The sequence below is a fragment of the Zootoca vivipara genome, chromosome 6 (assembly GCF_963506605.1).
Source record: "Zootoca vivipara chromosome 6, rZooViv1.1, whole genome shotgun sequence".
Classification (NCBI taxonomy): domain Eukaryota; kingdom Metazoa; phylum Chordata; class Lepidosauria; order Squamata; family Lacertidae; genus Zootoca; species Zootoca vivipara.
The window spans coordinates 58,286,933-58,312,520 of record NC_083281.1 but is presented as its reverse complement, the minus strand read 5'-3'; the positions used below and the strand labels follow the sequence as shown (position 1 = coordinate 58,312,520).

Below are 25,588 nucleotides of genomic sequence, written 5' to 3'. Positions count from 1 at the left end.
TGATCAGGCAAGCTGGCTTTATGATCCCCCAAACTGATGCCATGTTGAGTGGAGGGGAAGAGCTCATAAAAGCATGTCTCCACCCAACCACCAATGCTCCCTCCCCACTTAAAACAAAAACACGACTTGCTGAGCAGCCAGAAGACAGTGTGTTTATTACAGCCCATTGAGAGCAAAGCTGGACAACTGGAAAGGGAAGGAACCAGCAATTTAGGCTTGAGGAGTCATGGCTGGCCAGGCAGAGGCACTGCAGGAGGCGGCAGCGCTGAGCATGAACAGCAGCAGCTGGACCCCTGTTACTTTACAATGTTCACTGCTCCTTGCCTTTAACAGCAGCCCATGTGTCTTTGCAGCAGAGGGGCTAGCCAAACTCACAGGGCTGTTGTGAGGCTCACGTGGAAGAAGCATGTAAGCCAGCTTGAGCTCCTTGGAGGAAAGCGTGAGGAGTGTGATCATAAATAAATATTCACAATAATAATAACAGTAGGAGTAAAGAGGACGATCACCCCCATCAGACCTGCTGCTCCCCATTCTGCTCGCCGAAACCTGCCCCCAGCTTGGAGGGGCTTACAGCGCAGGTGTGGCTCAGGCAGGTATCACAGGGCCTCCCTTCCCAAAGTCCCGTTTGACCCCTCCGGAAAACGTAGCAGCAGAGAGAAGTCCTGCCAGTGCATGGCTCAACTGCAACTCAGGCAACATACCTGCAGGGGCTTTGTGCAAATTCATCCAGAGGCCTCAAAATGCTCATGGTCCAGGGCTTTGCTTCCACTCTGGCCCAAAGCTTATCTTCAGTAGATCGTGCAAATTCTGAGACGCACACGCACACACACACCTTTCTGAAATCCATTCATTTGGGAGGCAGTGCAAACAGCCTCTAAAAACTGCACCGATCCCATGATTTCAGTGAGTGGGAGTGGATAAGAGCCAGTCTTACCCTGTTTCACAAGCCTACATGCATTTAACATCCATACGTCTCTCTCTCTCTCACACACACACACAACATCAGACTCCCCTCTCTTACCTCACAGTATGAATCCCAGCAGGATCTCTGCTCCTTGCCCCCTTTTTCCTGATTCCCCACCGCAGACCACCCATGTAGCAAAAGCAAGGACGCAAGAGGGAGCATGCAGGCCGCGTGGTGGTGGTAGTGGTGGCAGGAGATGCTGGCCTAGGCAGGTGCCCATCACTGCTCTTGCAGATACTAAAAGGAGTTCCCACATTATGATGGGCAGAGGGGTTTGGCTCCTTGGACCCAGCAGCAAATACAATGGATCTGGGGAGGGACAGGGACAGAGGATTCTCCTTAGCCAAGGGAAACAGCCTGATCCTCGTTGCCCCCGCCCCAAGTGCCTCCAGGCAGAGAGTCAGCAGCAAATCGAGGCTCAGGAGAAGCACCCCCCCCAAGCCAGGGTAGCGTCAGATACCACCCCCTTCCCACATCCAGTCCACGCTGCAAGGCAGGGACCCCCTTCCAACATTTCAGGCTATGAAGACGTCCCTGGCCAATATTGCATAGAGACCAGGGAGGGGCAGGAGGCCTCCTCCTCCTCAGCAGGTTTGTTTTCTGCAGGCAGGGGGGGAAAGGTGGGCCCCTCTGGAGAACACCGCAAGCTGTCTTCTCGCAGACTGGAGGAAGGGGGCAGGAGTGTCCCCACCCGAGGGAGAAGGAGAGAGGGGGAGGCCGTCGCCTTGGCACCCCGGGGCAGAGCTCAGCTACTTCTGCAGGATGGGACGGCGAAGGGATTCCACGTAGGAGAGGGCACTCTGCAGGGAGGTCAGGCAGTACCCCTCCTCGCCAATCAGATACCTGGCAAGGAAACGAGAGAGTGTCAGTGAAAGATCAGCTCAGCATCTGCAGGGAGAGATATCAGGCAGATAGCAATGTCCAAGTGGCTGGCTGGAGAAGCTGAAACTCTCAGGGCCTTAAAGCCAACAGGCAACACCTGTAGTAGAGGGTATGCAAGCAAGAAAATGAGATGTAATTTTTCTCTCTCCCTCTCCCATCATATTAGAACTCAGGACGGGCAAGAACTCTGCATTAATTTGTGGAATTGGGCAACTTTGAATGAACATATGAAGAGAACCAAACTATGCATGTTTTGTTTTTATATTCTTGTTGCAGTCTGTTGCGTTTCTTGCCAAAATAAGGTAATCTGAGAAAAGACAATGAAAGTGTCGACGTCGACAACAAAGAGCCTTGTTGCTGGATCAGGCCAATGGCCCATCGGGTTCAGCATCCTGTTCTCACAGTGACCCCCAGGCACCTCAATGAGAAGCCTGCAACCTGAACCTGAGCACAACAGCCCTCTCCTCGCCTGAGGTTTTGGCAACTGGCATTCAGAGGCAGATGGCCTCCGACGGTGGAGGGAGCATAGCCATCGTGGTGAGTAGCCGCATCCTCTATGAATTGGTCTAATCCTCTTTTGGAGCCACACAACTTGGTGGCCATCACTTCCTCATGTGGGAGCAAATATAACCATGCACTGCATGGAGAGGTACTTTCTTTTGTCTGTCCTGAATGCACTGCCCAATTTCATGGAGGATGCTGTGTCAATCATGGTGGCCAGGTGGAGCCTCCAGGTTCAGAGGCAGCCTGGCTCTCAATGTTGGGATGCTGGGAATGTTCAGGGAAGAAGTCCAATTGTCCTCCTCTCTCTCCTCTGTGTGGGCTTCCCATGGGGACGTCTGGCTGGCCACTGCAGGACAAGGTACAATGAACTAGATGGCGACCTTGGTCTCAGCCACCTGCAGGACTTGTCTACTGAAGGCAGAAGGAAAGAGCAAAGCTTTTTTTAAGGAGAGAAAAAAAGATGGGATTCGTAATTAAGATGCTTGGAGCAAGCTTTGGAGTTAACCAGATCTCTTCTGCACTCAGGGCAAATGTTCAAAGCCTAAACAGAGCAGAAAGGAGAAGTTATGCTGGCTGGGTGCTGTTCTCAGTGCTCATCCCTGCAGTCTTTTGAGACAAAGCAGCATAAACCAAAAAGACAGTCAATCAGATAATGAACAAGCTCAGCTAGGAAGGCTTTGAGCCCCTCCAGGGACAAAAAACAAATCACAGAAGTATCTACTGAAAACAGAAAAGTTAGAAAAACAAAGACAGCTTTTTGGAGTTTGCAATTGGCTGCTTGCCTGGCTGTGACCGGGCCACTAGACAGCTTCTGGGTTATCTGCGGAGGCCTCTGGGCTCGAAATGGGGACATTTCCCAGTCAAAACAGAGCAAGGTTGGAGAGGAGAGGCTCCAGAGCCGAGCCGCGATCCCCATGCGCCTGTCCAGTCTGATTATGCCTTGGCTGCTTCACCCACATGCTGGCTGCATCTTGCTCAAGACTCCAAAGCTGGCAGGCCGTGTAAGCAGAGCCGACAGCCTGAGGTGGTGGTGGAGGGACTCCTTCCCCATGCGGAGGCGGGCGGCACGGAAATCGTGGGTGGGCAGGGCTAGACTCGGCCAGATTTAGGCAATGGTGTCTGTGTCTGTCGCCAGCCAGATTGTATTGCCTTGGGTGGGCCTGTGGGTGAAGGCTCATGGCCCCAGAAATTTGGAGAAGGGGATGGAGTGAGGCACTAGATCCCCTCTGGAGCAAAGGAATCCATCCCAAACCACCCAAGGAATGGGGGACAGAACTATGCCCGGTGACGAGGAGCTGCTGTAGCAGGAAATGCCCTCAACTATTCTCAGTGGCTGAGCACTCGCTCTGCATGCAGCTTTAGTCCTCAACATCTGCAGGATGGGCTGAGAAAATATTTATACACACACGCATGATCTAAAACCTGTAGGGAACTGCCCTGCCAGTCTGTGCAGACAACACTGAGCTAGCTGGACCAGTGGTCTGACTTGCTATAAGGCTTGGAGAGTATGCATTTAGCACCTAAAAAACATACAGGAACAGACAAGCATGACGTCTGAATCAGCCAGCCATTAAATTACACCCCAAACCACATCTTTTCTGGTTACAAAGCCTGATGCAGAAACTTCCAACAGGGATTTTGTCCAGGAGAGCTCCAAACTTGGCCTCTGGTTCTTAAGATTTAAGTGCAGGTTTCAACTGGGATATGTTTTTGATATGCTCGCCTGCCTGCCTGCCTCCTCTTCAAGAGAGAGGTTGGCCCCTGCTTGTCGCAGCGGCCGACAGAGGCGCTTCTTCCCTGCTGCCTACCCTTCGTGGATGAACTCCTCCAGCGCAGCACACTCCGAGACCAGCTGGGGTAGGTTGCTCTTGAGGACCACGTAGGAAAGGATGGGAAGGAGATCATCAGCACCACTGCAAGACAAAATTCCACATCAGCTTTGTGGCCCACACTGCAGGGAGGGCTGGCTCAGGGGTCCCACAAGAAGTGCCCAGAGGTGCTGCTTGATCTGGCTCAGCAAGTGGCAGCTAGGGAGTACCCAGCACACTGTGATGGCCAAAGCATTGCAAGAGGAGGTGCATTTCCAAAATGCATGAGAGTCCCCCAAAATGCATTGCAAGCTCATAGTTGTCTGGTTGTGCCGAAAAACACCTGTCAGGGAATGGATAAGGCAGCCCTTATTGCTGGGGGCCTCTGCAGAGAAGGCTCTGCTCATGGGCACAGCTTCTCCTTGCTAAAGGTGGACGGAATGCATGTTGGCACAACTTAAGGGATGCAATCTGACCTCACATCTTTGGAAAGCTTTTGTTCTAACACTGCTTCTTGCTTTGCCATTTTAGCTGGGATTCCTGCATGGCAGGCAGCTGGACTAGGGTCCATTCCAACTCTACAATTCTATAAGAAAACAATAAAGCAAACTTTAAAAAACTAGAATGCATTTTAGCAAACAACACTGTAGGGTGGAAATGAGGAGGGGTGTGACCAGGAGGGCAAGTAAGCCAGCAAGCCAGCCCAAGAAAGGCAAAACAAGCTACTCATACAACCTAAGGAGACTTTTTTTTGCACCACAGTTGTAACGAGAGGGGGGGGAGGGAGGGAGGGAGAGAGAGGGGGGAGGGGAGGGGAGGGAGGGAGGGAGGCTGGTCAGTTTGTCAGCTGTTGCTCAGATGCCAGGGCCTTTTCCCAGCAGCCAGTGGTCGGAAGGCGCTCTGACGCAAGGCGGCCAGGGGAGAGGAAGCAGCTCCCCCCTTGCATAGCCATGGAATGTGGGGAACAGGAGAGACAAAGCACCCCTGGAGTCAGGCCCCACCACCCTTGCATTCCTTCTCCTTGCTCAGTGGGGAGCCTGGCAGATTTGTCCCAAGACTCAGGGCCCCTCCTGCCTGGCCTGGAGCTCTGCCCCAGAAGCCCTTGGGCTGTCTTGCCCTCGCCTACTTTAATTCTTTTGACAGTCCTCCCTCCCCCTTTGCTTGGCTAGGCGCTGCTTGGCTGGGAAGCCGCTCCCCCCTCCCTCCCTCCCCGCTGCCCTTCTGCAGCTTGTGGGCTAAGTCCCTCTGACAGATCCAAGCTCCTTAATTGGCAGACTCGGGCTCGGTCCACAGGCGCGGGGACCGGCACTCTGGCTGGACACAGCAGGGAGCCCCGCTGTCGCAAGGGATCCATCAAGGCCGAGCCCCCTTGCTGGGTGCATGTCTGGGCAGCGGAGCGCCTGGAGCCAGTGAGAGTGAGTCAATGGCAGCGCCGGGAGCTCCAGACAGCAGAGGAGGGGAGGGGAGGGCCTGTGCAAAGGAAGGAAGGAAGGAAGGAAGGAAGGAAGGAAGGAAGGAAGGAAGGAAGGAAGGAAGGAAGGAAGGAAGGAAGGAGAAGCAGCCCACGCCTCGAGGAAGGGGCAGGCTCCAAGGTAGAGGAAACCTCTTGCCACCCAGGGCCAACCCAGGGCTCAGTTTCTGCCTGCTTCTCCACACAGGAAGGCCTTGGGCTGCAGTACTCACATGGCAGACGATGCCGGCTGGGGCCTGCCCTCCTGGCCCCCACAGTACTCCTCAGCACATTCGCAGATGACACGCAATGTCCGCACTGCAGGGAACGGCAGCCAAAAGACAGTGTGCATGTTAAAAAGAGGTGCCATAGGAACACAATACAAAGTCAGTTATCAGGCCCATGCAGCTCACCAACCTAGATGGCGTTAAAAAGAGGAATGGAGCAATTCGTAGAGGAGAGGGCTCTCAGTGGCTACTGTCTCCATGGCTGGAGGCAGCGATGCTTCCGCATGCCAGTCGCTGGAAACCACAGGAGGGGAGAGCGGTGTGATGCTTGGATTCAGCCCCCAATAGGGGAGTATCCCCTTCCTGAAACCTTGGAGAACTGTTGCCAGTCAGTGTAATACAGCATGAAGCTGGATGGGCCAAAGGCCTGGCTCTGTTCCTAGGTTTCTTCCCCACCAACACTCTAGATAGACGGACATGCAGTCTGCCAAGTATTTAATGCACCGATTGTTCTGGATTCTGCACAGGTCTCCAGCGCTTGGGTGCTCAGCACCTCACTTGCATCAGGTAGCCTCACCTATGCATTCCAGCTTCTTCTGAGGGCAGCTGCCCAGAGGAATCAGCATCAGCTCCTGCACAGCGGCGCAGTACGGGTAGGATCCAATTCCCCAGGTGGCGTTCCCCTGGGGGAGCAGCTTGGAAGAGATCCCCATTTCAGAGGGGGGTGTATTTCTCTGCAGCTCCATGATCTTGGAAAGGGCTGATTCCCGGGCTTTGTAGACATTCCTGTGGGGGAGGGGGCAAAGGGGGAGAGAAAGGAACAGCCTGAATGGACGTTGTGGGGTTTCCCAAACTCACAGGCCCCAACCCAGATCCATAGAAAATGCATTTTACTCTTAATTCAACAGCAAACAGCTGTAGCATAGCACTGATTTTAATCGCCATCTGAATGTTTTCAGCAACTGTTTTTCACTTACGGTTTTAATTGCTTTTTTTGGTAAACCGCTTTGAGGGTTACAATCAAGCGCCATATAAATGTTATGAAATAAACAATATATCAATACAAGTCATCAATACAAGGCAAAACCGCCCCTCCACCAGGTAGATGGCCCAATATCCTCCCTCCCAAGTGGAAGCAACTGTCCACAAGACAGGGCTTTTCAACCGGTGGCTCTCGCCCCGCCTGCTGTGCTGCGAAAAGTCCCGCCAGAAAAGGCATGGCCCCCTTACCTGTACACAGCCAGGAGAGGCCCCCAGAGTGGGGCAAAAAAAGCCTCCTCCAAACGTGCCACACACTGGTCCTTGGAGGCCGCTGTGTTCAGGCCCTCAAAGGCCAGCAAAGTCAGGGAGAGCAGCCTATCTGGGGAGAGAAACGATTCAGGCAGAGCAAGCCAGAAAGGCTCCAGGGAGTGACTGGCGCAGGACACTTCCACAAGGCAGCCCAGGAGGTGGACTGACAGGGTGGCGAGCAAATGAAACCAACACAGTGAAGGCGGGTCCTTTAAGGAAGTGCTCGATTAGCCAATAAGGCAGACTGACCCAAAAACGACAAGAGGACAAGAACTCAGGCCACTGCAATAATAAGGTCCTTTTTATGATACAAATGATGCAATGATTTCAAAATTCTCTTCTATATGTGGATTTATTTATCAGGTGGTGTATGTCAGGTATGTCAGATATCAGATCAGGACAGGGCCCTGTTTCGAATATTCTTTCTTCATCAGCAACGTCTTGGTGATGTACACGCTGACACCAAGACGTTGCTGATGAAGAAAGAATATTCGAAACAGGGCCCTGTCCTGATCTGATATCAGACATACCTGACATACACACTTCACCTGATAAATAAATCCACATATAGAAGAGAATTTTGAAATCATTGCATCACCTGTTTCATAAAAAGGACCTTATTATTACAGTGGCCTGAGTTCTTGTCCTCTTATTGTTTTTGGGTGATTCTCAGTCAAGAACTCCAACTTACTAATTGATTCAATAAGGCAGACTGAGCACACCCTTGGGACACCAGCAAGCAGGGGCACTAAAAAGAATTATTTTTCTTTTAAAAATTGACATTTGGTAATAATAATAATAATAATAATAATAATAATAATAATAATAATAATAATAGCATTCATGGGAAAAGTCAGAACTTTCTTACACTGCACTCTACCACTCTCCCATTTTGCTATTCTCTTTTTGTTAACTTAGATTACAGGAACACAAGAAGCTGCCTTATACCAAGTCAGACCATTGGTCCATGCAGCTCAGTATCCTATAGACTGATTGGCTCTCCATGATTTCAGGCAGGGATGTCTCTCAGCCCTAGCTGGAGATGATACTGGGGATTGAACCTGGGACCTTCTGCTTGCAAGGGAAATATCAAATATCAGAATAATGCTAGGAAATCAGATCCTGTTATGTGTAGCAACAGATCCATTTTATTTTAAATATATATATATTGCTGAGCTCTAATATATACACACACACACACACACACACACACACACACACACAGTGGTGCCTCGCTAGACGAATTTAATTCGTTCCACGGGTCTTTTCTTATAACGAAAAATTCGTCTAGCGAATCCCATAGGAATGCATTGAATTTTTTTGCCCATAGGAATGCATTAATTGAATTTCAATGCATTCCTATGGGAAACTGCGATTCGCTAGACGAATTTTTTGTAAAACGGATTCGTCTAGCGAGGCAACCTCCGTTCGAAAAATCCTTTCGTTAAGTGGAAATTTCGTTAAGCAGGGCATTCGTTAAGCGAGGCACCACTGTGTGTGTGTGTATATATATATATATATATATATATATATATATATATATATATATATATATATATATTTGGGGGGCACCATATGGGACACTGCCCCCAAACCACCGCCTGCCCTCAGCCAGCTCCTGCCTGTGTGAACTGGCTGGCAGGTTCCTCCTGCTGCATCTCAAGTCTTGGCTGTGTAGAAGGAGGAAGCTTCCTGGCTCTGGAACTCTATTGGTCTCCCTGCCTCCTGTCCCAATGGGCACCAGCCACTAGTGAACCAACATTTTCAGCACATGTGTGTGGATTTTTCTCTATTCTCCCACCTAAGACTCTGTAGGTACAGATTCAGCAACCTTACAGCCTTTGGAGACAAGGATTCCAAGGAGGCAGTGCTGCCCTCTGGTGGTGCCCTAGGGAGCCACAGAAGATGAATCTTTCAAAGCAGCCTTCGACAACTCGGTGCCCTTCATCTGTTTTGGACTACGACTCCCATCAGCCCCTGCCAGTATGATGCTGGGGCTGATGGAAATTTTAGTCCAAAACAACTGGAAGGCAATAGGCTGGGCGCTAGGCAGAGCGGGGAGGCTGATGGATGGAATTTGCCACCACAGGATGTGGGGATGATGCCCGCTTGCCTGGATGGTTTCAAAAGAGGACTTGTGGGGCTCTGCCTGATGTTCTTGGCAGAGACGGGATAGCGGCCCAAGGTTTGCTTGCTGGTTTTGATTTTTAAAAATCAAAAGAGCATGATGAAGCAGGTGGGCGAAGCTGAGGTCAAATCCTCGACTTTGAATTCTCACATCCTTGCATCCATTGCAACTTTCTAGGATTTGGCACATCCTTACCACTTTCACAACACCCCCTCCCCCCCCCAGGTCAGTGGCCACCCCTCCCCCCCATGGCCGGCTGCCCTGTGCCTGATGCAAAAGACTTGGTGGTGGTTTTTATTGTGAAAATCTTTTGTAAACTGCTCTGAGCTTATAGATAGAAGGTATTCTACATTTTAAAAACCAGAACCAAGAGAAAGGATTTTTTTTTAAAAAAAAGTTATGAGTGTTAACTGGTGTACTGATGCCAGGATGTCTGCGTTGTCCAAAACAGATTTGTGAACCAGCACTGCTCATTTGCTCTGTGTTTCATTTCCCTCTTACTTTGCTTTTTACAGCCCTAATAATATAATATGTGTTTGCAACACGAGACAAAATTGCATGCATTGGATGAAACGGACTCCTAACGCACAAAAGCCTTACTCCGTAATAAATGCAAAAGGCTCTTTCGTTCTTGCAAACAAATTAAGCTGCTCTCACCAATGGAGTTGTGAATGTCCTTCACGACCGCTTTGAGCTGCTCTTGCTGGCTCGACAGCTTCCTCCGGGCCGGCGGGCCCTGGGGTTCTCTCAGGGGCCCTGAAGGCCAGGTTTCGGAGGCAGACAAGAACTGCTCCAAATCTTCGAAGGAACTCTCCTTCTCTGCCAGGGCAGGTGCTGGCTCCTCACGAGGCAGGCTCCGCTCTGGGGTGCTCAGGCTGGGGTCCTCGATGAGGGGGCTACTGGAAACGCTGTGCCGCAGGTTGAGCTTGTTGTTTTCCTGGACGGAGAACATGGAGTGCATGCTTTGGGAGGACCGCAGCCTCCGGCCCTCGGGGGCTGGCGAGAGGAAGGTCTCGGCGTCCAGAGAGGAGGAGAGGGAAAGGCCTCGGGAGACCTTCCCAGCGGCTCGAGCGTCTGCTCTGCCCCAGCTCACGAGTGGATAGACGCGGCTGTAGGCCGAGCACTGCAGCTTCCGCAGCAGCTGGCAGATGGGGTGATCCGCAAAGCTGGAGGCAAGGAAACGAGGGACTTGTTACGAGAATCATGGTAGGAAGGACCCACACCAATGGACCCATTCCCTTTGGGGGCTGCACTACTTTCTCTCTTGCTCTCTTGGGGCAGAACAAGACAAGGAGGCCACCTTTGGCCAAAAGGTGCAGAGAAGTCAACTGCCCAAGAGCTGACATGGACTTTAACCGAAAAGGGTTCAAGGTTCCTAGAACTCATGACAGCATAAAATGAACACAACACCCTCAGGTGAAAGGAGGGATGACCTCAGGGGAGTCTGTGCAGGGTCACATCCTTACCTTCATTTATCTAAGCTTTGCAGCAGCTGCCTCCTGAAAGGTTTGGGGTCTGTGGGTGTTAAGAGATTTGCAGCAGCACCCTTTACATAGCAGGGGCAGGGAAGATCTGTGGGGGCCTCCAGATGTTGCGGGACTCCAGTTCCAATCAGTCCTGACCATTGGCCATGCCAGATGCTGGGGCAGAGGGGAGTGGGAGCCCACCAACCTCTGGAGGGCCCCACAGATACTGTACTCTTCCACCACTGCTTGGCAAGTTCATTTGGAAGCAAGTAAGCATGCACAGCCAACCAAAACAATTTGTGTTGTATCTACTGTTAGTGAAGCTCAGTGCAGACCCATTGAAATTAATGGGCATTACTGTGTTAGGTCTATTAATTTCAGTGGGTCGACTCTCAGTAGAAGTTAGGTGGTGACAACTCTGCTTTTATTTCTCCAGCTTCCCTCCAAGGAGCTCAGGGTGCCACCCCCACCCCCCGTTTATTTTCACGTTTCTGCAAGGCAGATTGGGAGGAGAGCACATGTCTGATTATGTGCTAGAAGCCAAAATATTAGCTGGCTGAAAATCCAGGCTATGCACCTCATAAGCCATTCTTGAAAAGACCTTCCAAAGCTTCTGACAGATGCTCAGGCAATGACTTGTCTGAAGACAGTCACGGGGCAGGCAGTTCCCCAGCAGCTGATGAATGCTTTCCCCTTGCCATCTCTTATTGCAGGAGCCTGGGCAATGCTGAGAGAGGCACTCACAGGCAACCTCAAGGCCACCCCCCCGCTTGGGCCCCAATCATCTACCACCATTTAAAAAATATTAAATTTCTACACCGCCCTTCGTCAGAGGGTCACAGAGCAGTTTACAATGCAAGTTATTACAATGTAAATATTGCAGTTGTTGTATAAGGGATTATTATTATTATTATGACCAGAATGTAATAAGATTTTGGAACGCAGAAAAAAAATAAAACCATCAAACCATCAATTCTAGCATGAAGGCGGTCACCTTATCTAAATTATATAATTCAGTATTTGAAAAAATGGCATTAGTAATTGTATTATAAATTGATATTGCTATAATGAGGCTATTATTGGATTGTAATTGAAAACTAATAATACAATTATCCAAAAATGCAATGTAAAAACACAAGAATATAGACATAGTAACAAACGAAAACAATACCCCCCACCTTCCAAACACAGTTTAAAAGGCCATAGATTGTTTAATTAGCCGAAGACCTGAGAGAAATGGAAAGTTTTTGCCTGACACCTAAAGATATATAACGGAGGCGTCAGGTGAGTCTCCTTGGGGAGAGCATTCCACAAGTGGGAAGCCACTGCAGAAAAGGCCCATTCTTGTGTTACCACCCTCCAGACCTCTTCTGAGGAGGCACATGAAGATGGGCCTCACAGGATGATCTCAGGGTAGGTTCATATGGAGAGAGGTGGTCCTTGAGGTATTGTGGTCCTGAGCCATTTATGGCTTTATAGGTCAAAACCAGAACTTTGAATTGGGCCTCGAAACTGATTGGCAGCCAGTGCAGTCAGGACAAGATCGGTGTGATATGCTCAAATTGTCTTGCCCCGGTAGCAACCTGGTCACCGAATTTTGTACCAGCTGAAGTTTCTGTACCATCTTCAGAGGCAGTCTCACATATTACACACTGCAGTAATTCCTCCTGCCCAAGGCCTCCTAGCAAAGCCCACACAGGTTACAGCAATTGCTCCTTACCTGAGGAGGTGGGAGATGAGCTTGGGCACCAGGGACAGATCATTGGGGCTCTTCCTCAGCTGGGCTTTCCACAACCTTGGCCACTCCTGTGGGAGCAGAGAACACCATCACCTTGGGTCAGCCACCCTTTCCACTTCACAAATACTGAGTTGCAAACATGGTGCTGGTTGACACCTCCATCCCCCCCCCGCTGTGTGTGTGTTGGGGGGGGGTGTCCCTCAGGGGTCTGACCCGCCTAGGCAAGGGGATAAGTAGTCTACCCTTCAGCCAGGGGGAGGCGGGAGACTTCCCATTAAGTGGCCTTAGATTCCCTTCCAGTTATGATTCTGGATTTGCAAAGAGAAGGCTTAGCACAGGAAGGTGCCTTTGACCAAGTCAACCCAGCTCAGTATTGCCAACACTGACCGGAAACAGCTCTCCAGGTTTTTCCAGGCAGCGGGTCCTTTCCCAACCCCAAATACAACCCCAGCTGAACCTGGGCCCTTCTGCATGCCAAGCACATGCTCTCCCGAGAAGCTGCAGCTCTCCCCTTTAAATCCCCCAAGCACAACCAAGAATGCTGGGTGGATTTAGCCTCTCCGCCCCATTTCCAGACTCAGCCCCCCCCCATGGCTCTCTGTCACCCCTGCCCTTTCCAGTAAAGGACCACATCCTTTCAGAGCTGGACCTTGAGAGGCACCAGGCAGAGGACACTCAGTTTTGTGCTGTCGCAACCAACTACACCACCCATTGCTGGCCTCACACGTACATGGTCTTGCTCGTACTCCAGGACCGCGGCGTAAATGGCCCTCTGCTCCTGCTCTTCTGGGGTCAGCACCGCATTGCTGGAAAACCTCCTAAGGAGATGCAAGCACAAGGCTTGGGGTCAGTGGGGGAGCAGAGCACCCAGGCCTCCCTTTCCAAGCTACAATCTGGGGGCACAAGGAGGCTTTGCTTGGCCCCCACAAGGCAGACTCGCCTGTTGGCCGCTTCCTGCAGCCTCAGCCGACGCTCCTCCATCTTCCTCTGGAGCTGGAGGGAAGCAGAGTTAAGGTTTCACAATCCAACACTCCCTCCTCCTCCGCCTCTGCCAGAGTGACCAAATCACCCCAGAGGCCAACAAGGGGCCTCTTCCTCCATTTGCAAGCATCACATGCTCAAGGGGAAGGTAAACATAGGAGGCATCCGGGACGAACTCCAGTCCTCCTGGTCAGTTGGGGTGGGAAGGGGGGCCACTGGAGGGGAAGAGAGGAGCCCAGCCACCAGCATCTGACCTTACAGACATCCATACAAGGTGCGGGAGGGGGGGAGGGAGATTCCAAAGTCTACCAAGAGAAATCCAAGGAGGGGAGTCTGGGTGAAGTGTGCATGCCTAGCCTGGAACAGGGGGCAGGGAAAGACACGGGGACAATGGCAGGATTGTCCAACTGCTTCCAGCTATTTAAAAAAAGAAGATCAGGGGCAGAGGTTTACAACCCGCTAGCAAGACAAATCCATGGAGGAGAATGTGATGGTCTGTCCCTGGTTATTAACGGAGGGGGGGGATTTGACCTACAGGGTCAGAGCCACTGAATCTCAGTTGCTGGGTATGACACACAAAGAAACAGGCGAGGCTGCTGCCTTTGGGTCCCGACTGTGATCTTCCCAGAGGCATCTGCCTGGCTCACAGCAGGAGATGTGACACTAGACTAGGGCCAGCCTTTGGTGCCCTCCAACTGTTTGGACTACAACTCCCATCAGGCCCATCACTGTACGGCCATGCTAGCTGGGCATCCTGGCTCCCCCCAACATATGCAGGCAGAGGTTCTTCCCCGGAAGAAAGAGAGCTTTATTCAGGCAGGTGGCAGGAAAGGCTCAGCAGGAGAATGAGGGCTCATAAGTCACGATTCAGGAGTTCAGGAGCAAGGCAAGAAGTTCAGAGCAGCAAGTGTAAGCAACAAAGATGTCCCAACAAGTTTGCCCACCCCTCTTGTCACACTTTCAAAGCCAAGCTGTGGCATGTGCACTCGGGAGATGCTCTTGCCTCAAGGGAAGGTCAAGACTGCAAGTGCACACTCGGAGGGGCAGCCGGGTCTGCTCTCACCTGCGAAGGAGGCGCCTGGTTCTAAGTCTCCCACTCCTGTTCAGTCATTCTGCCCCCTCCCTTGGCTGATTAAAGCCCTTCCCAGCTTCCACTGAGGCTCTCTGCTTTGCAGGAAGGTCAAGAGGGAAGAGATGGCATCCCTGCTCTTCCTTCCAATGTGACTGAAATCGGGGTGGAAAGGGGAGGTCCCTGCTTCCTCCAACCTTGTTCCCCACAATTCAGCTCTCCACCCTTTCTTTCCCCCCCCTTCCTTCCTTCCCCGATCCCAACAGTGCTGTGGCATCTATGACCTCAGACTTCATGTGAGTTGTAGTCCAAAGCAGCTGGAGGGCACCAAGTTGGCGAGAGCTGGCCAGCCCTGCTTCCTGGCTTACCCTCTGGCCATTCTGCTCAAGAAGTGGCTCGCCTTCCTATTTCCCTTTTCAAGGCCTGGACTATTCTGTGCACCCTTAGGCCCAGTAACAGCTGCCTCCTCCTTCTCTGCACCAGCTAGAACAATCCAGACTTCTCCAGCTGGTTGTCATTTTACAATTTGCCCTGCAGCTCGCTCCTGGAGGCGTTCCAGTTTGCCAGCATTCTTCTCCCACCTTGACAATCTCAGTAAAGCAGAGACACGAAAGCTGATCTCCCAGTAACAACCATCATCTCCTGCACAAAGACCCAGACCTTCACTCAGAGTAGAAGGGCAGGGGAAGTCTAGACAGTGCCCTCTATGTATTGTGGGGCTCAGCTCCAGCCAACAGGGACAGCAGTTAGGAATGATGAGGGAGGCAATGCATCTTTGCCTACAAAAGGTGTCCCAGGTTTAATTCCCAGTGGCTTCTCCAGGTAGGGCTGGGGGAGTCTTCCTGCCTGAATCCTAGAGAACCATTGCTGTCAGTCATCTGTTTCTATGAGAGTTGTAGTCTACCAACATCTGGTGGGAACCAGGGTTGACTACCCCAGGTATGATTTAATCCCATTCACAGATCTGAGAACCTGCAAGGAACTGTCCCTGCCCCACTGAGTTGGCCGTCTCCAAGGATCTTCCCCAGAAAAGGATACTGTCTCTTCTCGTGCTTTTGCAATCACCAAGTTCTCCATCATCTGGCGCTGAAGGGAAAGAGTCTGTAGGATAAAGAAATGGCACTGAGGCTACACTTCACAGAACTGTTTGGACCAGGAGTGGGGAAAGAAGAAGGACAAGGACACCAAAAACATTTCCTCCACAAAGCAACCACAGAAACTGTGGAGGCCTCAAACCCCCCACCTCTGTAGCCTGGAGCTTCACATGAATGTTGTCATTGCTGGTACAGTTTGTCAATGGATGGTGTTGTGCACCCATTATGCACAACAGCGCCACCATCACTACTGTTAGGAAATTGCTATGGTGGCAGGTGGGTTGTTCTTTTGAAATTACGGTAGCTTCTTAAAGAACAGGAGATGGCAGAGGCACAGCCTGCTAGGTACCAGAAGGCAACTAAGCACCTCCAGGGGAGGAGCCCATGCCCAGAGTGGGGGAGCCAGATGGACAATGTAGGGGTCTGCTCTGCATTGTGCTGCACTTAGGGATCAGCCAGGAAGAGGAGCTGCAACTTCCCCTTCCACCACCAACCCAGTGCCACATTTTCAAGGCTGTCCCCACTCCCCAAATCTCTATGCTGCTCCATTCCCAGGGCTCTTGAAAAGCAAGCAGTTGGGCAGTGGGGAGCAGGGAGGAGAGGCAGGCCGCCCCTTCAAGGTTTGCTTTGCCAATGCATTCCCCACAGGGAATCCTGGTGAGCAGAAGGTCCAGTCCTGCTCTCTGCAGGGGTCTGCTTCACCAGCACTTCCCTGCAGGGAACACTCTGGCGAAGCAGCCCCTAGCAGGACTGAAGGAAGCGCCTTCTTTTTCCTGCTTCTGACCACATGTTTAATTAAACATATGGGCTGACCCGCAAATCAATTCAGGGCTGAGATGTGGGTCAGGTTGGCCCCAGATTGTCCTGGGCAAGATCAGGATGGATTTGAAGTGCCAGAAGGGGCCCCAAATAAGATTGTGGGATGGGGTGTTGTTGTTGTTGTTGTTGGGGTGTTGTTGTTGTTGTTTAGTCATTTAGTCGTGTCCAACTCTTTGTGACCCCATGGACCAGAGCACGCCAGGCACTCCTGTCTTCCACTGCCTCCCGCAGTTTGGTCAAACTCATGTTCGTAGCTTCAAGAACACTGCCCAACCATCTCGTCCTCTGTCATCCCCTTCTCCTTGTGCCCTCAATCTTTCCCAACATCAGGGTCTTTTCCAGGGAGTCTTCTCTTCTCATGAGGTGGCCAACGTATTGGAGCCTCAGCTTCAGGATCTGTCCTTCCAGTGAGCACTCAGGGCTGAATTCCTTAAGAATGGATAGGTTTGTTCTTCTTGCAGTCCATGGGACTCTCAAGAGTCTCCTCCAGCACCATAATTCAAAAGCATCAATTCTTCGGCGATCAGCCTTCTTTATGGTCCAGGTCTCACTTCCATACATCACTGTTGGGAAAACCATAGCTTTAACTATACGGACCTTTGTAGGCAAGGTGATGTCTCTGCTTTTTAAGATGCTCTCTAGGTTTGTCATTGCTTTTCTCCCAAGAAGCAGGCGTCTTTTAATTTTGTGACTGCTGCCACCATCTGTAGTGATCATGGAGCCCAAGAAAGTAAAATCTCCCACTGCCTCCATTTCTTCCCCTTCTATTTGCCAGGAGGTGATGGGATCAGTGGCCATGATCTTGGTTTATTTGATGTTGAGCTTCAGACCACATTTTGCACTCTCCTCTTTCACCCTCATTAAGAGGTTCTTTAATTCCTCCTCACTTTCTGCCATCAAGGTTGTGCATTCTGCATATCTGACGTTGTTGATATTTCTTCCGGCAATCTTAATTCCGGTTTGGGATTAATCCAGTCCAGCGTTTTGCATGATGATTTCTGCATATAAGTTAAATAAGCAGGGAGACAATATACAGCCTTGTCATACTCCTTTCCCAATTTTGAACCAATCAGTTATTCCATATCCAGTTCTAACTGTAGCTTCTTGTGCCACATAGAGATTTCTCAGGAGACAGATGAGGTGATCAGGCACTCTCATTTCTTTAAGAACTTGCCATAGTTTGCTGTGGTCGACACAGTGAAATGTTTTTGTGTAGTCAATGAAGCAGAAGTAGATGTTTTTCTGGAACTCTCTAGCTTTCTCCATAATCCAGCCCATGTTGGCAATTTGGTCTCTGGTTCCTCTGCCCCTTCGAAATCCAGCTTGCACTTCTGGGAGTTCTCAGTCTACATAATGCTTAAGCCTGCCTTGTAGAATTTTAAGCATAACCTTGCTAGCGTGTGAAATGAGTGCAATTGTGCAGTAGTTGGAGCATTCTTTGGCACTGCCCTTCTTTCGGATTGGGATATAGACTGATCTTCTCCAGTCCTCTGGCCACTGCTGAGTTTTCCAAACTTGCTGGCATATTGGGTGTAGCACCTTAACAGCATCATCTTTTAAGGTTTTAAATAGTTCAGCTGGAATATCATCACTTCCACTGGCCTTGTTATTAGCAGTGCTTTCTAAGGCCCATTTGACTTCACTCTCAAGGATGTCTGGCTCAAGGTCAGCAACCACACTACCTGGGGTGTACGAGACCTCCATATCTTTCTGGTATAATTCCTCTGTGATTCTTGCCACCTCTTCTTTATGTCTTCTGCTTCTGTTAGGTCCTTACCACTTTTGTCCTTTATTATGGTAATCTTTGTACAAAATGTTCCTTTCATATCTCTAATTTTCTAGAACAGGTGTCTGGTTTTTCCCATTCTGTTGTTTTCCTCTATTTCTTTGCATTGCTCGTTTAAGAAAGCCCTCTTCTCTCTCCTTGCTATTTTTTGGAAATCTGCATTCAGTTTCCTGTATCTTTCACTATCTCCCTCGCATTTTGCTTGCCTTCTCTCCCCCACTATTTGTAAGACCTCATTGGACAGCCATTTTGCTTTCTTGCATTTCCTTTTCATTGGGATGGTTTTCATTGCTGCCTCCTGTATAATGTTATGAACCTCCATCCATAGTTCTTCAGGCACTCTGTCCACCAAATCTAAATTATTAAAGCTGTCCCTCACTTCCACTGTGTATTCATAAGGGATTTGATTTAGATTGTGTCTTACTGGCCCATTGGTTTTTCTTGGGAAACGCCCCTGGGGGAGACGGCAGACCCCCAGTGCCTCTGAGCGTAACCCGGTTGGCACACCTCTGGCTGGCATCTCCCCTTCAGTCCAGGGTGTCGGCAATATGCGACTCTCCTCTCCTGAGAAGAGCACGCTGGTATTCTGGCATCTTTCAGCGAGAAGAAAGATTAATGTGTAGTTCTAAAACTACTTTATTAGCAAACTATATGCAGAGGCTTCCTAATCACATCTGCTCTCTCTGCTACCATAGAACAGACCACTCTGAACTGTGACACATCAGAAGCGAAACTGAATAAACCAATAACACTCACAGTAGGAAACAGATAAGACAGACCTCCGTCCCCCCACTCTCTCATACTCATGTGATATAAACAAATCACACCAGTCCTTGCTGAAGCAGCACAGGATAGCACTAATCCTAACAGTTTTTCCTACTTTCTTCAGTTTAAGCCCTATTGGGACCCATCCTCCAGGCAACCCACTGCACCCACAAGCCCCACTTGCCAGCGATGTCTTCTGCATGGTTTGACTGGGGTTGAGGCGGGCCAGCCGAGCCTCGTAGGTGGCCTTCAGCTTCTGGTTCTGCAGTGATGCCTCCTCCAGAGGGGTGAGCTCCCTGTATAGGAAGCAGAAACGCTTCAAAGGGTCAGCAGCAAAAGGGGAAACTCTCAGTCCAGAACTGGTTATACCAGGAATCTCCAGCACAAGGTTGGGAGCTTCAGCCACCACCCTTCCCTTACCCCCCAAGTCAAGGCACCAGCACACCAAGAAGGCTCCCCTTACTTTTTCGCACACTGCACTTCTGTAATTTGCAGCTTCTGGAACATCTCGGGAGGCAGGAAAGGTGACAGCTTCCCGCCTTCATCCGAGAAGACTCTGCGGTGGCGGAAGACAGGAGCAGGGCCCAAAATCCTCTCCGCTGCTGCCAGCTTCACCTTAGTTTTTCCTGGTGTCGGGGAGAAAAGACAACAGCACAGTGTTGGGCGAAGCAAAGAACCGCAGAGCCTCCCTAGTCCATCCCTGGAAAGATTTGCAATGAGCTGTTATAACTTTTTATGCAATTTATGAACAATTCACTGATGTGAATATTCAACATGCAGCCCCCTCTTTAGCTTTCATCCTGGAATTTCAGCCTAAAGTCACAGTTTAACAACAACAACAAAATTAATAACAGAAATGAAGCAAGAGAGAGAGAGAGGGACACCTCTCACCGATTTTGGCAATGCTGCTTTTGGCTCTTTCCAGGCACTGCTCCGCCACTTTCAGCATCTTGGGAGTGTCAGGTGTCATGTCATTTCCATCCGCTGTAAGGGAAGGACAGAAAAAGTGCAATGCCTCAGCCCCGTCACATTTGGAAGTAAAACATCCTCAGGCTCGCTATCATCAACCACAAGGTCACCTTCCCTGCCCTCATCTTGCCGGGAAGGCTATGCTCTCCATACTTGCTCCACAACAATTGGCCCATCTTGCAGGAACCGCATCAGGAAAGAGCAGCCCCAAAGCCTTCCACAAACACACTCAGGAACTGCAGCAGTTGGCAATGGGCCTCCAGCCAACAGCAGCTTAACAAAGGGCCTTCTCAGAGTCCCTCCACCTCGACATTCTGAAGGCTGGCTCCATGCCAGATGGAGCCATAAAATCTGCCCAGTTTTGTCCAGCCAGCTTCACTACCCAGGAAAGGAGGGGTGTTATTGACTAGCAGAAAAACCTGGTGGGGTGGGGCACAGCAGAGTTCACAACTCCCTAAGCAAATACACTGGTTGATGGCTCTGAGCTCTACAAATATTTGTTATGGTCCTGAGTATCCAGATGTCTTTGCTTATTTCTAACAGCCCTCCTAGTCCCCTGTAGAACACATTCTTAAGAGCCACGGAGGCAGCCTAAGGGCTCAGCAATCCACAGGAGCCCACCGCCACCTTGGGAAGTGGCACCTTCCAGCCACGAGAAACATAATCCAGCCAGGAGAGCATCCACTTAAGCGGCAAAGCAAAACCCTAGACACACCATTGCCTGCTGCCGCCTCTTCCAACAGGACCTGGGAAATGTAGCTGATGCTCTTCAGGTATTCCACGTAGGCTTCCTGCCAATCAGAGGGAGACAGGGGAGAAATTCAGTTCAGCAGGGCAAGTCCCCACTATCGGTACACAGCTCCTCCTCTTCCCATCCTCAAGACCAGTCCAAGATGCTTGGCTGCAACAATTTGGGAGGCATGAGTCAGAATCCTGTCCCAGAGGATGCTGCGCCGGCTCTCTCAGGCAGTGTGCTATTTGCACTGTCAGCCCTGAAAATACTGGCACTTGGGGTGCTATAGAACGGGGGGGGGTGTAATAATATAAGAAGAGCCAAAGGCCCATCTAGACTAGCATCCAATTCTCACATTGGCCAAACAGATGCCTGTGGGATCTGTAGGATTCAAGCGCAATAATTTTTCTTTTGTCTCTTAGGCCTAGAAGTTCCTCTCTTGTCACCGGTATCTGCCTCAGTTTCTCATACTCCCCTCTTGCAGAAGTTAGTTCAGGCCATGGGGTCTGCCCTATATCTCCCATAGTGAAGACAAGACCCACATAACTCATTTGCTTTCTCTGCAATTTCCTTATTTTCCTTTAGCACACCTAGCACTCCCTCGTGTGCCAAAGGGACCAACCACCTGCCAAGAAAGTCTCCTGCTACTAATACATTTAAAGAATTACTTGTTAGTCTTAATGTTTGTAGCAATGTGCTCAATATATATATATAGCATTCCTTGCTGTCTGCATGCACTTTTTGTGCAAAGGTTTGTGCTTTTTTTTGTTCCCTTCATTTGGACAAGACTTCCACTTTTAGAAGGAAGTCTTCTTGCCTCTAACAGCACTGGCGTCTTCTTGGACCTCGTGGTACCCATAGCTGCCAAGTTATCCCTTTTTTTAAAGGGATTTTCCCTTATGCTGAATAGGCTTCCTCGCGAGAAAAGGGAAAACTTGGCAGCTATGGTGGTACCTTCCTGATCTGCAGTATACACTCCAGCGGAATTTCTAATATTATGTTTTTAAACATCTCCAAAGCATTTTGGAATGATTTGAATCTCTTGACTTTGCCTTTCACATTTCTTTTTACCATTCCCTTTTGGGGGAAGCTTCCTTTTTTGAGATAAAATGTGGCCATGTTGGCTTTTCTTGGCAATTGGCCATTTACAGGAACATTTAATATAATGATGCCACATCTGTTGCTCTGCTCAGTTTTGCCTCTGGCCATGCCCCCCCCCCCAACATGCAACCCCTGAAAAGTTGGCCACAAAGAAATGTTGCTCTTGGCCCTGAAAAGGGTGCGGCAGGCTCTAATCCTAACTTGAAGCCAAATAAATGAGTGTTCGTGAAAGGGAAAGGCCTAGCTTGATCCAACATGGTACCCTCCAGATGTTTTGAATTCCATGGTTGGAGGCAGCTATGCTCTTGAATACTAATTGCTGGAAAACACAGTGCTAAGAGTGTTCTTGCACTCAGGCCCTGCTTGAGGGTTTCCCACAGACATCTGGTTGGCCAAAGGATGCTGGACTAGATGGGTCATTGGTCTGAGCCAGCAGGATCGTCTTATGAACTACAGCTCCCATCAGCCCCTAACAAGGGCGGATGGGAGTTGTAGTCCAAAACATCTGGAGGGCAACAGCCTGGTGCATTTAAATCCTAAGGAAACCAGTAAAGGAAACCCTCTGAAGGCACCACGTGAATAACCGTTGTTTTTGGGTTTTGTTTTTTTAAAGACAGCAATCTAGTCGTGGAACAAAGCAACGGACGCAGACGGCATTCGCAATACGGAGCTTGAAGCGATGCGAGGCGTGTGCAAGGGCGCTTCCAAAGCAAGGGTAGGGAGCCGGCCGCCAAGGCCGAGGAAAGTGGGGAGCTGGGCAGCGCTGAGCACCGGATGGGCCGCTGGCGCAGAAGGAGCGGAATGCCCCGCAGGGTCTTTGTCCGCCGCAGAGGAAGGAGACCCACCCCGCCCCGCCCCCGTGGACGTCAGGCAGAGGGGGGGTTGGGGAATCCAAAGGCACCTCAACCTCTCCCCTCTCTTCAAAGCCATGCCAAACCCCCGGCAGCGGCTAACACGGAATGCGCATATTCACACGTACTCCGACCCGAGCAAAACCTCCCCTCTCCTTTAAAGCCGGAGGGGAGCTGTTCGCCGCCCCTCCCCCATCCCGTCTCACCCGCGGCCGGTCTCCGGCGTCCAGCTCGAGGGCGCCCCTGGCCAGCTTCATGGCGCCCTGTAGCGGCTTCGCCGCTGGCTCCGGGGTTGCCGGGGCGGGTGCCGAGGCGGCCATGGCTGGGCCGGAACCTTTCCTCTAGGGAGCACTGCCCGGTCGGGCAGAATAGAGAACGGGCACGGCAGGACCGGATGAATTAGAGCACCCGAGCCGGGGCAGATGAGGTCAGAAGAGGGCGGAGCTGTTGCCAGCAGCGCTCTCCATCTGCTTTGCCATTGGGCGGCAGCGCGCAGGGAGGCTCGTCGCTTTTTCCGAGGGCTTTTCCCGAGCGCGACCTTTGGGCTCGCTAGACGCTCCGAAAGACCCTTTGGGGCCTTGGTAGTTAACGATTTTGCTAGGGTTGCCATATTTCAAAAGTAAAATTCCTGACACCCGCAATGTTGGACCCCAAAATTGTTGAGCTTTTGAACCTGTTTCCGCTGCTTTTTCCATCGCGTTGCCACACATCCAGATTTTGCCTGACATTTAATTTCCCCCCATGACACCATTTTTACACCCGCAAACCAGGACATGTCAGGAATTTTCCTGACGTATGGTGAGCCTAATTTTGCACTGGCTCACCACATTAGCGTTATGCTCCTTTGAGCAAGAATATCGCAGGCTGGTCCCCTTGCAGTGGGGGGTGCTACATGAGAATATTTGGGAGGAGAGCACAAAAGGAGCAAAGGGTATTTTGGGGGTGGTAGCGTACGCAGAAGTGCAAGCTGGATTTCGAAAGGGGCAGAGGAACCAGGGACCAAATAGCAAACATGCGCTGGATTATGGAGAAAGCTAGAGAGTTCCAGAAAAACGTCTACTTCTGCTTCATTGACTATGCAAAAGCCTTTGACTGTGTCGACCACAGCAAACTATGGCAAGTTCTTAAAGAAATGGGAGTGCCTGATCACCTCATCTGTCTCCTGAGAAATCTCTATGTGGGACAAGAAGCTACAGTTAGAACTGGATATGGAACAACTGATTGGTTCAAAATTGGGAAAGGAGTACGACAAGGTTGTATATTGTCTCCCTGCTTATTTAACTTATATGCAGAATTCATCATGCGAAAGGCTGGACTAGATGAATCCCAAGCCGGAATTAAGATTGCCGGAAGAAATATCAATAACCTCAGATATGCAGATGACACAACCTTGATGGCAGAAAGTGAGGAGGAATTAAAGAACCTTTTAATGAGGGTGAAAGAGGAGAGCGCAAAATATGGTCTGAAGCTCAACATCAAAAAAACCAAGATCATGGCCACTGGTCCCATCAACTCCTGGCAAATAGAAGGGGAAGAAATGGAGGCAGTGAGAGATTTTACTTTCTTGGGCTCCTTGATCACTGCAGATGGTGACAGCAGTCACGAAATTAAAAGACGCCTGCTTCTTGGGAGAAAAGCAATGACAAACCTAGACAGCATCTTAAAAAGCAGAGACATCACCTTGCCTACAAAGGTCCGTATAGATAAAGCTATGGTTTTCCCAGTAGTGATGTATGGAAGTGAGAGCTGGACCATAAAGAAGGCTGATCGCCGAAGAATTGATGCTTTTGAATTATGGTGCTGGAGGAGACTCTTGAGAGTCCCATGGACTGCAAGAAGATCAAACCTATCCATTCTGAAGGAAATCAGCCCTGAGTGCTCACTGGAAGGACAGATCGTGAAGCTGAGGCTCCAATACTTTGGCCACCTCATGAGAAGAGAAGACTCCCTGGAAAAGACCCTGTTGTTGGGAAAGATGGAGGGCACTAGGAGAAGGGGACGACAGAGGACGAGATGGTTGGACAGTGTTCTCGAAGCTACGAACATGAGTCTGACCAAACTGCGGGAGGCAGTGGAAGACAGGAGTGCCTGGCGTGCTATGGTCCATGGGGTCACGAAGAGTCGGACACGACTAAACGACTAAACAACAACAACAGCGTACGTTTTGGCTGTATACACAATACATTTAAAAAATATAGTTTCCCCCAAAGAATCCTGGAAACTGGTTTGTTAAGGGTGCTGGGAATTGAAGCTTTGAAAGGAGTAAACTACATTTCCCAGGATTCTTTGTGAGAAGTCATGAGTAATGTTTGGTGTGTGAAGCCTTAGTCTCACAAGTAACACACATATGCAAGCCCATAGCAAATAAGCTTATGCATCCTTAAAACTACAAAACCCACAATTTTCGCAATACGTACGAAAATTATCCTTTGCACTTCTCAGGTTCCTTATTCCACCCTAAGCATACATAGAACACCCGGAACACACTCAGAGGCACCTATATTATATGCCACCAATGCTTTAACCTCCCCCCCCCCCGGATTTTGGGGCAAAATTGTCCAGTTTAGAAGGTACACTACTTGTGTAGTAATTTAAATATTTGTTATAAAGTGATGATAATAAACATTACCTATGCAAAGAGGCTTTTCTTCAAGTAACAGCGGCAGTCTAGTGGTAAAGGATGGGTTGCTTGTCTTGGGGAGTGTCTGTCTGTCTGCTTGCTTGCTTTCCAGCACCACAAAGGCATCTACTTTCTGTAGATCCACCTAAGTCTCTATAGTATGTAATGTGTGTACATGTGTCGTGTAAAGGATCTACTCTCTACAGGACCCTGCCCGTCTTCAGAGCCTCCTCACCTCATGTGCTCACTGTCGGAAGTGAACTGGGTGGTGAATACCATATTTCTCTCTGGAATGCTCTCGGGAAAGCTCAGAAAGTGGATAGAGAAAACTTTTTGTCCCTCT

At 50.1% G+C, this 25,588-nt stretch overlaps 1 protein-coding gene across 2 annotated transcripts; it reads right to left on the bottom strand.

The window, feature by feature from the left end:
* Window positions 1-138: 138 nt before the first annotated feature.
* VPS9D1 (VPS9 domain containing 1) lies at window positions 139-25,395 on the bottom strand. Of its 2 annotated transcripts, none has more exons than XM_035117497.2 (15): window positions 25,255-25,395; window positions 20,656-20,731; window positions 19,863-19,955; window positions 19,435-19,597; window positions 19,156-19,267; window positions 15,546-15,608; window positions 13,398-13,450; window positions 13,188-13,275; window positions 12,440-12,525; window positions 9,911-10,419; window positions 7,066-7,195; window positions 6,413-6,621; window positions 5,842-5,926; window positions 4,159-4,263; window positions 139-1,807 (listed from the first exon to the last, which is right to left on the bottom strand). In XM_035117497.2, the coding sequence occupies exons 3-15, from the start codon at window positions 19,939-19,941 to the stop codon at window positions 1,714-1,716; spliced, it is 1,776 nt and encodes a 591-aa protein (XP_034973388.2). In that variant the 5' UTR covers window positions 19,942-19,955; window positions 20,656-20,731; window positions 25,255-25,395; the 3' UTR covers window positions 139-1,713. The 2 variants fall into 2 exon arrangements, with proteins under 2 accessions (XP_034973388.2, XP_034973387.2); XM_035117496.2 differs by lacking the exon at window positions 25,255-25,395 and adding an exon at window positions 22,832-23,432.
* Between the last annotated feature and the right edge of the window lie 193 nt (window positions 25,396-25,588).

What these genes read in the sequence shown, in the direction of transcription:
- VPS9D1 (XM_035117496.2), bottom strand. Translation starts at nt 22,945, where the DNA reads ATGGCCGCCTCGGCACCCGCCCCGGCAACCCCGGAGCCAGCGGCGAAG. An exon ending in AGAGGCGGCAGCAGGCAATG is followed by an intron (nt 19,956 to 20,655) that starts GTGTGTCTAGGG and finishes CTTCCCTTACAG; the next exon opens with CGGATGGAAATGACATGACA. An exon ending in CAAAAGCACGAGAAGAGACA is followed by an intron (nt 13,451 to 15,545) that starts GTATCCTTTTCT and finishes GCTTCCCTCCAG; the next exon opens with CTCCAGAGGAAGATGGAGGA.